Source organism: Protomyctophum parallelum (assembly GCF_964188405.1).
Source record: "Protomyctophum parallelum genome assembly, chromosome: 1".
Lineage (NCBI taxonomy): Eukaryota > Metazoa > Chordata > Actinopteri > Myctophiformes > Myctophidae > Protomyctophum > Protomyctophum parallelum.
Genome location: NC_139697.1, coordinates 34,523,135 through 34,535,807, shown reverse-complemented (window position 1 = coordinate 34,535,807; position 12,673 = coordinate 34,523,135). Strand labels below are relative to the sequence as shown.

General features: G+C 41.6%; 1 protein-coding gene across 2 annotated transcripts; it reads right to left on the bottom strand.

Moving 5' to 3' along the window:
* Window positions 1-164: 164 nt before the first annotated feature.
* Window positions 165-12,484, bottom strand: LOC310858483 (histone-binding protein RBBP4-like). Of its 2 annotated transcripts, none has more exons than XM_083764612.1 (12): window positions 12,349-12,484; window positions 11,152-11,320; window positions 10,059-10,219; window positions 7,635-7,808; window positions 6,159-6,274; window positions 3,877-4,037; window positions 3,345-3,471; window positions 2,916-2,993; window positions 2,284-2,360; window positions 2,145-2,202; window positions 1,901-2,011; window positions 165-1,057 (listed from the first exon to the last, which is right to left on the bottom strand). In XM_083764612.1, exons 1-12 carry the CDS (start codon window positions 12,362-12,364, stop codon window positions 995-997), a joined length of 1,311 nt encoding a protein of 436 aa, XP_083620738.1. In that variant the 5' UTR covers window positions 12,365-12,484; the 3' UTR covers window positions 165-994. The 2 variants fall into 2 exon arrangements, with proteins under 2 accessions (XP_083620738.1, XP_083620739.1); XM_083764613.1 differs by having other exon boundaries at window positions 10,074-10,219.
* Between the last annotated feature and the right edge of the window lie 189 nt (window positions 12,485-12,673).

The following is a 12,673-nucleotide window of genomic DNA, read 5'->3' as shown; positions in this document are numbered from 1 at the left end:
CAGAAGTGGAGGAAAATGTCACACCAGAGGACAGAGGAGTCCGACTGAATCCACAGCATGACCAAAGTAATCTTACCGGTCGTTTAAAAATAGTTCAATTTAAATAGTTAATTACAAGTATACTGAAGAATGTTCCTGGTGATGAGTGAACTATGCAACTAATGTTGATGGAAAAGTTTTTATTAAGAATGCACTCGCTGTACAATTGCAAAATATAGAACATAGAAAAAGTTAACCTACAAATCTACATCACAACATTCACAATAACATTTAGCTGACAAAGAAATCCGACTACCTAATGGTGAAAGAGATTGTGTGTGTGTGTGTGGGGGGGGTACGACATATTTGACATGGGAATAATCAGAAAAGTATTTCCAAAATTGGACCCTGAAGTTGTCAGAAAGGGCTGGTGTCAAGGTAGGCTACTGTAGGAGTAGAGTGGAGAAGAGGCAGGTTCAGAATGCACCATTAAAACTAGTAAAAATCCCAGCAGATTGAATTTGGTCAGGTTCAACTTCTAATTTGTGTTAATGCACCACAAAGACCCCAGCAATTGTGAAGTGAATTTGTTTGTCAAAGAACATGAACAGGATGATGACCATCTTTGAAGGTAGGAGAGGGGTTTTATACATTGGTGACATTTGAACACAATGTGCAGCGAAAGAGAAAGCCAATTAGGATAGAAAAATACACACTTTAAAATGCAGTACAAAAAAACCTGGTGAGACTCATCCGGAAATAAATTACTTAGTTTACCCTACATGACAAGAGCTTTTTCATGTTAGGTACTCCTAAAATGTGACTGTGGGGGGCTAAATGCAAATACTGCCAAGTCCTCTCATTTTACTGCACTCCCTTCATTTACGGGCTTTGAGACAAACTCCCAGCGGAAAAGAGGAGCAACTGGAGCGGAGGTAGCTGAGTGAAACGTTTGAGACGGCCTCTTGGCAGTGTATGGTGAGGTTGTGGGGTTAAGAGGTGTAAGAGGAGTACGTTATGCTGTGGCTTCAGGGTCCGCTGAGCCTTCAGGGTCTTCATCGTTGTAGATATTCTCCGCCTACAAGGAGAATCAGGTCGTACATTTAAGAACCATTGTATGAAATTATTTAGCAGTAATAATAATAGCAGCTCAGATTTGTATAGCGCTTTTCTAAGTACCCAAATTCACTTTACATAAAGAAAATTAAGAAACCAATATTAAGAGAAACTAAAACAATGAAATGACGGTGTAGGTAGGGCGGCTGTGGCTCAGGAGGTAGAGCAGGTCGGTGTGAGCTTGCCACCTTTGATGTGTGAATGTGGGAAGTGCGGACGCTGGCGTCGACTGTTTGCCGCTTAACCGCTTAATGTGTGAATGAATTAACCATTGTAAAGCGCTTTGAGCACTTGGAAAAGCGCTATAAAAATGCAATTCATTAGGTCGGCGTCTATAATAGGATGACGTAGAGTAAAATGATACAATTAGATAAAACTGCACATGACAGCTAATACCATTTTCCCTGCTGCCTCTCTTCTTTCTTTCTCCTCACTTTGCTCTGAATAAGCACTATGCACAGCTGAGCTACCTAGCCCTGTTTTCCCTCAAGTGCGGACTCAGACAGTCAAAATAGACACCGAGCAGGACAGTGGTCCATATGTAACCAGGCATCGCATTTTGTTGCCTTTCACAAACTGATGCATTCCCCTCCATGCTAGAGAGAGGGGGGCAGTTGTTGTATACATGAACAAATGTAATGGCACATTGTTCAAGTACTGTACATGAAACATGACAATTAAGTCATAGTCATGTTTCCATTGTGGTCCTTTACATTATACAGTTTTTATCCTTGAAGTTTCTGTGCGAAGCATTTAACCATGACGTCTAATAATAATAAAAAAAGGCACTGCCTTTGGGTCTCACCATTTGCCAGACTTGCATGATATTGTCTTCAGACACTGAGCAGATGACCCAGGGCTCATTGGGGTTCCAGGAGAAGTCCGAGATCTTCGCTGTATGACCACCGTGGATGAACTAGCAGTGGGAAAAGAAGGCGCATCATAGTCACACGTTACTAAACACGATTAAAAATAGTATTGGATTTTTTTTTGGAACAGATTAAAAAGTATCTAACTTATATGTCCAGCAGGTTATTATTGTGTCTCACCAAAAGCTCAGGGGGACCATCTTCTGCGTCTTCTGGAGACTGCTCCTCTCCGATTTTGCTACAAATGAAACAGAAAACGAGGAGTCAAACCTGGTCCAACAAACAATGCCATTTGATAGCAACATGCCTGCTTGTTTACCTGAGATCCCAGACATTGAGCCGTCGATCGGTTCCACTGGATGCCAGGATGGTCTCATTATGAGGAGACCACTGGACCTGGAAGAAGCAGACGAGAAAGCTTCCATAAGTCATGGAATCAAGACTGGCTGGCTGGCTAAGTGTGTCAATATCAATATTTGTTTAGTCTGTAAAATATTGTAATTGCAAAAATAATTGTGGGGTGCAGGGGTGGGAAGCTTAGTACTTGTTTTTCTAATAAAGTTGTTTTTTCTCATGTTCCCCCCCCCCGGCCCCAAACATGTAAAGCTTCTTTGGGTATTAGAAAAGCGCTATATAAGTCCCAGATATTATTATTAGTAGGCCATCCACACACCAAGCAATATAATTATAATCATATCACCCACCACCATCGTTGTTATAGTTGTGGTGTGGACTTACACACCACAACGACTATCCACTTTACTTAGAATGGTCTTTTAAACAATATATATTTATAGGCCCATAACATTTGCTCAATTCGGGGGAAAAAAAGAAAAGAAAAACTATATTGATAAATTATAGCCTTTTGTGGTTTTGGCATTTATATATTGAGATTTTCTTTTCATTTTCAATTCTTTGCTCAGCATTAGACACGAATGCATCCTGTCCTACTTGAAAGATCTCGTCTTTGTGCGACTCAAAGGAGTGCAGCTTCAGTTTCAGATTCCTCAAATCCCAAAGGGCCACGGTCTGAGAAGGATAAAAGAAAGAGAAACAAGAGAGAAAGTGACACAGCGGTTATTCATCTGTAAAATGGCAGTGCAGTACAGAAAGGATCTATACTGGTGCCAAAGGTCATGTCTCACCTAGACACATGGGATCTGACACGAATTTTGACCTTAATGGTCATTCAAGATTAAATTTATACCCTGAGCAAGCAGGCAGGCTTGCGCCATTAGCTCAATTGTAAAAATGTCAGCACTTGCACAGGAAGCCGGGTTCAAATCCGGGGTAGGCATAGAAAGTTCCATGGTGCAGCTTTAAATTAAACAGACTTGAAGGCTATAATGAACACATGGAGTAGTGAGAGCGTTGCATTACCTTGTCTGCCGAGCCAGTGGCGAGGATGAACTCACTGTACGGGTTGAAGGACAGACAGTTGACCTCTGCTGTGTGGGCGTCCACCGCATGACTGGGCTTGGACATGTTGTTGGAACGAGTGTCCCAGCTGCAAGGGAAGGGGGAAAAAAGTAGGATTGTCAGTTAATTGAAATATGAGACGCTCACAAAAAGCAGACTAAACTGGTTTATTTTAGTCTAATATTTCAGTGAATCAATCTGTGCCATTAAGACCCAATTCTACAAATCAAATGTCTTCTAAATACAGTTTTACTACAGTATTCTGGAAAACCTATGTTTCTATTAGTGGTTCTCAAACTATTGCATATCAAGAACCCCAAAAATTATATGTATTTGGCCGCCGACGAATATGTTCTTCCAGGGACCCCCCAGAAGCAAAGATACGAGTTAAAAACGTTTGTGGTGAAAGATTTTCTCGATTTGTCTAAAAATAGCTAAAGTATAAAATAATAGTAAAGTGTCATAGATACGCAATAGGTTAACCATAACTTACATCATGAGTTTCTGGTCGTCCGCTACAGATCCAAAGAGGGACTCGTGCAGCAAGTGCCAGGAGACATCTTCCACCACCGCAGTGTGGCCAGTGAAGATGGTCTTTGCGTCTACTATCTTACCTTCCTTTGGCACTGCACTGATGTCCCACAGACAGATTGTCTAGATGGGAGGGATGACAACGAGAAAAGTAGAAAGACAGGTCTCGCGTGGCCAGACGCGTCCCCGTTTTTACTACCCAGTTTCGCACCAGTGAGGGGAGGGAGGGGAGGGAGGGGCTAGCCCACACCGTGCCCGCCGCAGTCAGTGCACACAGAAGTAACGGGAGACGGCTGTGGAACGTGAACTCGTGAAACACAACATGTTGAACATTCAGTCCAAATGTCCAGTCCAACAACAACTACTACTACTTTGGTGTTGAAACTTCGGATTTCTATCAAATGAAACTATTAAATAATATAACGTTTCCATAGGAGTATCTTTTTATATTTGTCCAAGAAGAATACAGGCAGTAGCATATTAAGTTATGTAATAACTAAAACATTATAGTGGCTATAGACTATTACGGGGAATGTACACTAACTTGTTTACCTCAGAGAATGTTTTCATTCTGGATACAATCATAAAATGGTCTATGGTCTAATCTAATGGAATAAATTGATGATCAAATGCAGGAGTTTTGACGATTCAACTAAATAACTAGGGCCGTCGCCTTGCCCCCCCGCCCCTCCCTCCCCTTACTGGTGCGAAACGGAGTAGTAAAAACAGGGACGCGGCCAGATTGTTGCCGCTCGCAATTTTCAAATGCTTCAGTCATACAGTGATCATGAGTAAAATACAAAGCGGAAATTAAACCTCCTCCCCACTTCCGTTTCGTCTTTACAGTCGCACAAATGTATCCTAATATAAATAGAAATGATCTAAACATACAGCTTGCTGCTTAGTAGAAATGGAAATGAAAAAACAAGCTCTAAAGATATTTTAAAATATTTTCTTTGTGAACGGAAATGACAAACAGATTACTCAGATTTCGGCAGGTGTAGTTCCAGACGGGTGCATGTCTTTTTTCCCCGACACCCTTTTAGCCGACAGGACAATGGTCCGACAGTTTCGGACTATTGTCTGAAATACCGTCTTTTTACTCTTTTTACTTACTTAGTTCGACACGACATTAGACAGACAGAAGTTCCCGCAATAGTCCGACAAACCGTAGGTTAGACAGGTTACCCTAAGGTTAGACACCCCTTAGGAGGTTAGACGGGACAATAGTCAGATACGGGAGGGGAGGTGCGTGCGTGCGTGCGTGCGTGCGTGCGGGGGTAAATGTGTCAAGTCACGTGACCACTGGCTGTGCTACGAATATGAATTATTATTATTATAGCTAACTTAATAGTTCCTGCTGTAAATCCCGTTTTGATTATTTCCCTAGTGAGAATTAATTTGATGCCTTCCATATACTTTCTGGAAATGCATAATGGGCGCTGATTTACGTCGTTGTCTGTATGCATGCATCTAATATGAATTAATATATTATTAAATATATATAGGCTCTGGGTGGCTGAAATCCCCCCGCAGGTAAGGTATACCTAATTCGAGATATTTAATGTGATATCATGTCATATCTTTCTTCATATATATATTTTTTCTGCTCTCGTTGCAAAAGACCGCCTCCCAGTGGAACGTTTCTTTAAGGTGCGTCACGGCTTTCTTAGTCTAGCGGTCTGTGCAAATGCCTCTCGATTTATTTGTGCATGTGGCACCTGGTTCGAATCCCGCTCATGGCAAACTTAAAAACTTTTATTTTATAATGTTCTTTTGTAGCCTATATTGTGTATGGACACAATAGCTACATTTTAGACTGTATCATTATTGTATATTATATTAAAAAAAATAGCCGTATTGAATTAATACATATTTAATTATTTGATAGGCAGGCAGGCAGACAGACAGACAGACAGACAGACAGACAGACAGACTGTCTGGCTAATGTCGTGTCGAACTGTTGGAGTAAAAAGACGGTATTTCAGACAATAGTCCGAAACTGTCGGACCATTGTCCTGTCGGCTAAAAGGGTGTCGGAAAAAAGACCGCCTCCCGTTCCGGACTCAATATATAGTATTCAGAGATTGTGGAATAGTTGTCTGGCTATGAAAGACGGGAAGAGATTTTCAGGAAGTCATGGACCTACATTTGTAATTCTGTAGAATCAATAATAAGCTTTTAAAGGGAAACTGAACCATTAAGTGTGTCTTTCTGTGCCATGTCTTGGTGTGCGTTTCTTACGTGATCATCAGAGGCACTGAGCAGGCAGCCGGAAAGGTTGGGATTCCATGAGAGGCCGTAGCCCTCTTTCTGATGGCCTCTGAGACGCAGGTCGGGGCGACACTCACCAGATGGATCTGTGAGCAACATAAATATTATGTTATGTATTATGTATTATGTTATTATGTTTATTATGTTTCTTTTTTTTATAATATTTGTTTTATTTGGAAAGAGCAGTACATTACATATAGCATTTTCACATATGACACACGAGCAATTCCCAAGATTATTATTATTTTTTTTTTCACCCCTCTTCCGTGGCTCCATCTCCAATGTCTCTGTATAGTTATTTTTCTTTTAGAAGAGCTACATCAAGTCCACACTTAAACAGGGACAAACAGGGCAATATCACTTCGGATTGTACATTTCAGGAGGACAAAAAGAAAAAGAGTGGGCAGAAAAAGACAGACAAAAAAGAAAAAAAAACGAAAGTATATACATTATTGCTGAGGGGGACAAAAACAATACAGCTTTGGTCTTCGACCATGAGAGAAGGAAATGTGTCTTAAACATTTTCTACAATCATAAAGCAGGCAATGGACCAGTGAGATCACACGAAGTCCGCTCTCAGAGGGGCAATGTGCACTATCCAGTTGTTCCAAATTTGGAAATTGTCTAATCTAGTTCTTAACATATCTTAAATATCCAGGACTATTCCATGCCAATCGTCCATTGTGGGTGTGATTGGGGTTAGCATCCCCTTTGTATTTCTCCTGATACGGGGTCTTAAAATATCTAATAATATTTTTCCAACAGTGCTCTCTCCAGTCCATAGAACAAGTTGAGGTAGACTGGAATATGTCAATGTTTCATGCTCATTCTGACTTACTTCAACACAAATAATAACGAGGTTCCAAATAATAAGGGCCTTTCTAGGCCCCACCCAGCTCCCATTGTTTACATTGTGATTAGGATTCAAGATGGCCACAGCACCAGGAGGGGGTGAGGCGGAGGTGAGCGGGGCATGGTCGACATATCCCCTTACTAGGCTGCGTTCAAGACACCCGTCTTGTGTCTGAACACAGCTTTGATGGATGTGTTCTGCCCCCCGCCTGACTAGTGCTAATAAAATATACAGACATGTAATACATATTCAAATATATAACACATGGACATGGTAAATTTGCCAGTCCCCAATTATCGCCCAGTTGTCTAAATAAATAAAGAACATCTCATGCCATCTTCATCTGCACTGTGTATTTATTTTGGTGCGGGAACCCTTTTTGGTGTTAGCATTACGTTATGCTTTAGCTATTGAAAGATAGCAGTTCTACAAGCTCATAGCATGCCACCGAGTGGCGCGCTACGAGCTTGTAGGTCTGCTATTTTTGAAAAATCGAAAAACCACTGACACAGAAACATAGCTTTTTCAGAAAACTGTCAGGATGTAGAAGACATTTTTAGAATCTGATCTCAAGCCAAAATGGGTTAAGTTACCGGGTTTGGAGGGGTGCTTGGTGTAGTCAAAGACCAGCACGTCGGAGGTGGGGGTCTTGGTGGCGATGATACAGGGGTTCTGGGGCATGTAGCGGGCACGGTTCACCTCTCCCTCGTGGTTGATCTTTATCTCGATCTCAATCTTACCGCTCACTGAGCCAAAGCCTCCAAACTCTGCAAGGCAAATTAAAAAGGGTCATGTACACCAGGGGTTTTCAACCGGTGGTCCGCGGCCCCCTGGTGTTCCGCGGAGGTACTGCTGGTGGTCCGCAGGCAGGCATTCAGAAAAGTTATATTTTTGCCTTTTTTTTCTTTACTTTTTTTTTACCTTTCTAATATATAATATAAAACTTATTTGCACTCTTTTTACTTGTTTGTAAATAATAATAATAACTTAAATCGAATCTAACATTCAAAAAGTCAAGTGCTCAAGGTGTCAAATAAACCAAAAAAAAAGCAGACGGAGTCATCAGCTGCCAGCGGAACAACCATCCTGCTCTTCCACCCAACGCATGCATGCTTACCGTGCTTGCTGCCCAAGGCAAGCACATAATAATAGTACGTTTGGGAAAGTCAAATCTCCCTGCCATAGAGTTATAATATCTGCCGCGGATCGATTGAATAGTCTCACATAATAAGTGACGTATTCACTATTCAATGTGCAACTTCTCAGTCTATCGTTGCCGAAAAGGCTGAGCTACAAGCTCACAACGCGATGCAACCAGGTGCGGGCTCCACCGGGCCCGTCAGCGTCGCGTCTCCGTCAGGGAATGTTCCCGTTTTAATCAATGAAGGGTGGCTCCACTGCCCACGTTGTGTTGCGTTGCGTGACTGCATTAAAATTGCCCCGGTTGGCCGGTTCGTTTTTTGACGCACACGACGGAGGCGCAACGCGCCCGGTGGAGCCCCGTGTGAGCTTGTAGATTGCGTGACACCGTCGTACGATGATGTATACATTACGCTTTTAAAGTGACGGTACACAATGAACAGTTCACTCTGTATGTTAGAAAGGTACTGTATAAGGCTAAGGCCCTAGTAAAATGTAGTGCAGGTTGTAGGTTGGTTAAAATAAAGAGAATATTATTAAAATAGAATAAGATAAAAATATATATTCTGTTTCTGTGTGTGTGTGTGTGTGTGTGGGGGGGGGGGGTGGGGGAAAGAAAAAGAAAACGGAATGTCAAAATATCCACCGCGGTGGCTGAGACCAGAGCCATTGAGTAATGGTTGAGACGAAGCAGTGAAAGGTCCTGAAAGATACATAACGTCAGTCTTACCCAATACCCAATCTTTCTGTTTTATGAACACAAGGCTGCTGTATTTTATACCTCATACTAAGCATTTAAAGTATGATGTATAAAGTACAGCAGCCTTGTGTTCATAAAAGATTGGGTATTGGGTAAGACTGACGTTATGTATCTTTCAGGACCTTTCACTGCTTCGTCTGAATGGCTCTGGTCTCAGCTACCGCGGTGGATATTTTGACATTCCGTTTTCTTTTTTATGTTGCCACTACTGTTGGAGCTGCTATAAACTACACAGGTTCATCACGATGTTCTGGGCATATTTATAATGTTAGTGTTAGTAAAAAGGAGGTAAAAGAGTAACGTTTGAGGCAGACTAAACATCAGTCACTCTGCCGTTCACTATAGTAGAAGAGATGCGCCTGGTGAGGGTTTAAACCCTGCAGCTATGTCGGCTCCGCCTACAGGAAATACGTAAGCTGCGACCATGAAACTGCTACGGAATCGGTCTATATATGGCACACCTAAACTGTGATTGGCTAATGAGTTGAGTGGTGTGATGGCAGACACAGGTGTCTCATTATGGATGCAGGGAAAGGGAAAGCTCCACCAGAAGCTGCCATTCAGACAGCATGAGATAACAACATGTAGGAAAAGGATTAAGAATCAATTCAGTACCAACAAACGTCTGGGACTCTAATTATGCCTGTGTCAGCCAATCGGTCTGTCCATCTGTTCTGGAAGACAACCCCTAACTATTTGAGCATTTAATAATCTAAAAAAACGGACAAACAGATTCTCCCACTAAGGAGATAAGGCCCCTGACATATAGGCCACATAAGGTCTTCTATATTAACCCTAGTCAACAATCAACAAGATCAATAGACACATTACATAAGTAGTGTGCACAAAGAACAATGTCGTTTTTGGTTTATTACCCTAAATATGATGATAAGAGAGAAGTATTTGTTGGTATCGTAACATAAGATGTCTTCTACTTCTAGCTTTGGGCCGTAATTTGATTTATTATATGAATATACTGTAAATATACTGTAATTGTAAAATGGCGACTAATAAACCCATGATGAGGATTGGACACTTTGTAAGCAGGACACGAAAACGAAACAATCGAGCAAATTTAATTTGCTTTAATTTTAATTTAACAAAGAAAATAGGATACCAGGTAGCTCTTCACCTCCTTTTTCGCTGTCGTAATGCGAGGCATCCAGTTGGGCATCGTCGTTAGGCAGCTGGACACTGGCGATGACCAGGTGATTCTGCTCGTCAGACGTGTGCGTGCCCAGCACCAGCCTGTGCACGCTGTAATCCTTCCCCTCCGGTCTGGGGAAAGAACAAAAGCTCAGTCAGGTCAGCGTGTTTGACATTCTCATTATAACAAAAGCATGTACTGCAGTGGTTTTCAACCAGTGGTCCTTGAGGGGGTTGCAGGTGGTCCCCAACTAAGAGTTGGTAACCAAATGGACCCTTATGGATGCATTTGGTTTCATTTTACACTCTCAAGAGTTATATTATTGTTAAACATCTGCATTACTTAATTTACAATAAGTCTACAGAGAATGTAGAATAATTGTTATTTTGATCAACGTTTGCCTGTTATCTCTCCTAATGGTACCACATCAATTGGTTGAAAACCACTGATGTATGGCATGAGAGAGAACTAGGGATGCACGATAATTATTGTCACGATACTTATCGGCCAATATCAAGAAGCAGAGAAGCAGGAAGTTATCGATATCGGTTTTTAAAAATCGATATTGTGCATCCCTAGACAGAACTGAACAGAGAAATAATATGTTAGGTCCAATTATATTTAGTTGCCAAAATAGCTGATCTACAAGCACACGTTTTGCAGCATGAAAAAAGAAATCAGCTAATTATTATATCCAGGGTTAGGTTAACACAGGGTTTACATAGGGTCCTCCATTTTCAATACAGAGAATTTTCAATTCATGAGCCAGAAAATAGCAGCCAGGAGAATGAGACTAGCAGGACACTGCCAAAGACACCAAGAGCTGCCAGCCAGCAAACTAGTGCTGTGGGAACCAACACACGGGCACTGGTCACGAGGACTTCCCACATTAACATATGTGTATGTGTATGTACTCAGAGTCAAGAACGACGCAGGAGCGCAAAGCACCAACGAGCTGGCCGGATGTATGGAGAACCGGGATGACTGGAAGCAACGATGGAGGGCTCGTCTGAGGACAACCTAGAGAACATGGATGTGCTTGCCATGTGTGTGTGACGTGTACCTGGAGACGTCAGGCAGCCACTGGGCTGTGAGGCTGGGCCATTCCAGAGCATGGGTCATAACCAGGTCATAGAGGAAGGGAGTGTTCTTCTTCCAGATCTTGTACTCCTCATTTATCACCCTCTCCTCCACTGCATCATCAAATGTGCCTGCTGGGAGAGGGGTCAGAGCTACAAATGCAAATTGCAGCATTCGAAGGGACATTAGCAACATCATTTATTTCATTTACAGTCATAGACATTTACTGGTTTCAACAAACCATGTGCAACCCAGATTCGGCAGAAACAACGGACAAAATTAATTTCGCTTCTATGCCACCAAAATGTGAAAAGCCCTACCAACAGTCAAGACATGCAAATCCCTTGACTCCTTCAAAACGGCTGCAATTCAAAACTGGCCCCGTAAAATCTGAATCCCCCACCCACCCCTTGTATGTTTTTTTCTTCCCTTTTTACCTCCTATGATTTCCTGTTTTTGGCTATATAGAAGTGTATAATCGTAGTCTCTAAATGTTTTGATGAATTGAAAATGGTGGACCCTCTTGTAAGCAAGTGTAATGCTTTATGGTGTCGTCCACTCAGTTAACAGTTTTTGTATTGAGTTGTACTTTAAATGTACTGTAATTCTGCAAACGGTTAATAAATCAATCAATCAATACTATCCACGTTACAAATCTAACTTTTGTTTGGATCTTTCAACATGATGCAAATGTACAGTACTATGAAGCCATTTGCAGATATATCGCCCACTCCATCAATGAGTACTTGACTGATGGCTAACATTAGTTTTTATATTGACAAAGTAAGGTTTGTACATTTTAATAATTACTACCGTCCGGTAGCCTAATTGGGTAAACGAATTTCAAGTTATATGTCGTTTGCCAAATCAATGAAATCATATAATCATAACCTCAAGCTAAATAATGTAAGCTAATAACGCTGCGTATTAGCTTGCATTATAGCTTTCTTTGCACGCGTGTAAACAGCAAACGTTGAAGCACATTCAATCACTAAACACGTTCAATTACATTGTTGTTGTACAATAGAAACCTAGCGGAGTACCGTAATTAAGATGCTAGCATTAAAGCTAATTAAATTAGCCGGTGTAACCCGGTATATCCGGCTGGCAAAACATTTACTTGGCTTTAAATGGCAACAACAGCGGGAACAGATAAATGGACACGTGTCGTTAACATTACCTTCCTTTTCTGTCATCGTAGCTAGATGAAGAAGCCACAGATGTGTTAAAATAAGACGAGTGTCGCCGTTTAGTCTCAGGCTGTGAGGCTGAGGCTGCAGCACCAGCTGTGTCAAGTCAGTCAACCACTAAGAAAAGTCACACATCCGGGCAAGTACTTCAAAGTAAAGCATGTTCATTCCTTTTTTTGTCTGATAATATTATGATGAAGAAGAAACACACGCGCCGGTTTTTGCCGGGTTTTGTTTGTTCGTGTTTTTTGCCGGTTTTTGCCGGTTGGGCATCATGTGAGTAAACTGCGCTCCCATTGGTTTGGATTGAAGCGG

Bases quoted from the DNA above. Each gene is read 5' to 3' on its own strand.
- LOC310858483 (XM_083764612.1), bottom strand. The intron at 3,472-3,876 runs GTAAGTTATGGT...CTTCCCTTGCAG, and splicing joins GACGACCAGAAACTCATGAT to CTGGGACACTCGTTCCAACA. The intron at 2,203-2,283 runs GTAAACAAGCAG...TTTCATTTGTAG, and splicing joins CTCAATGTCTGGGATCTCAG to CAAAATCGGAGAGGAGCAGT.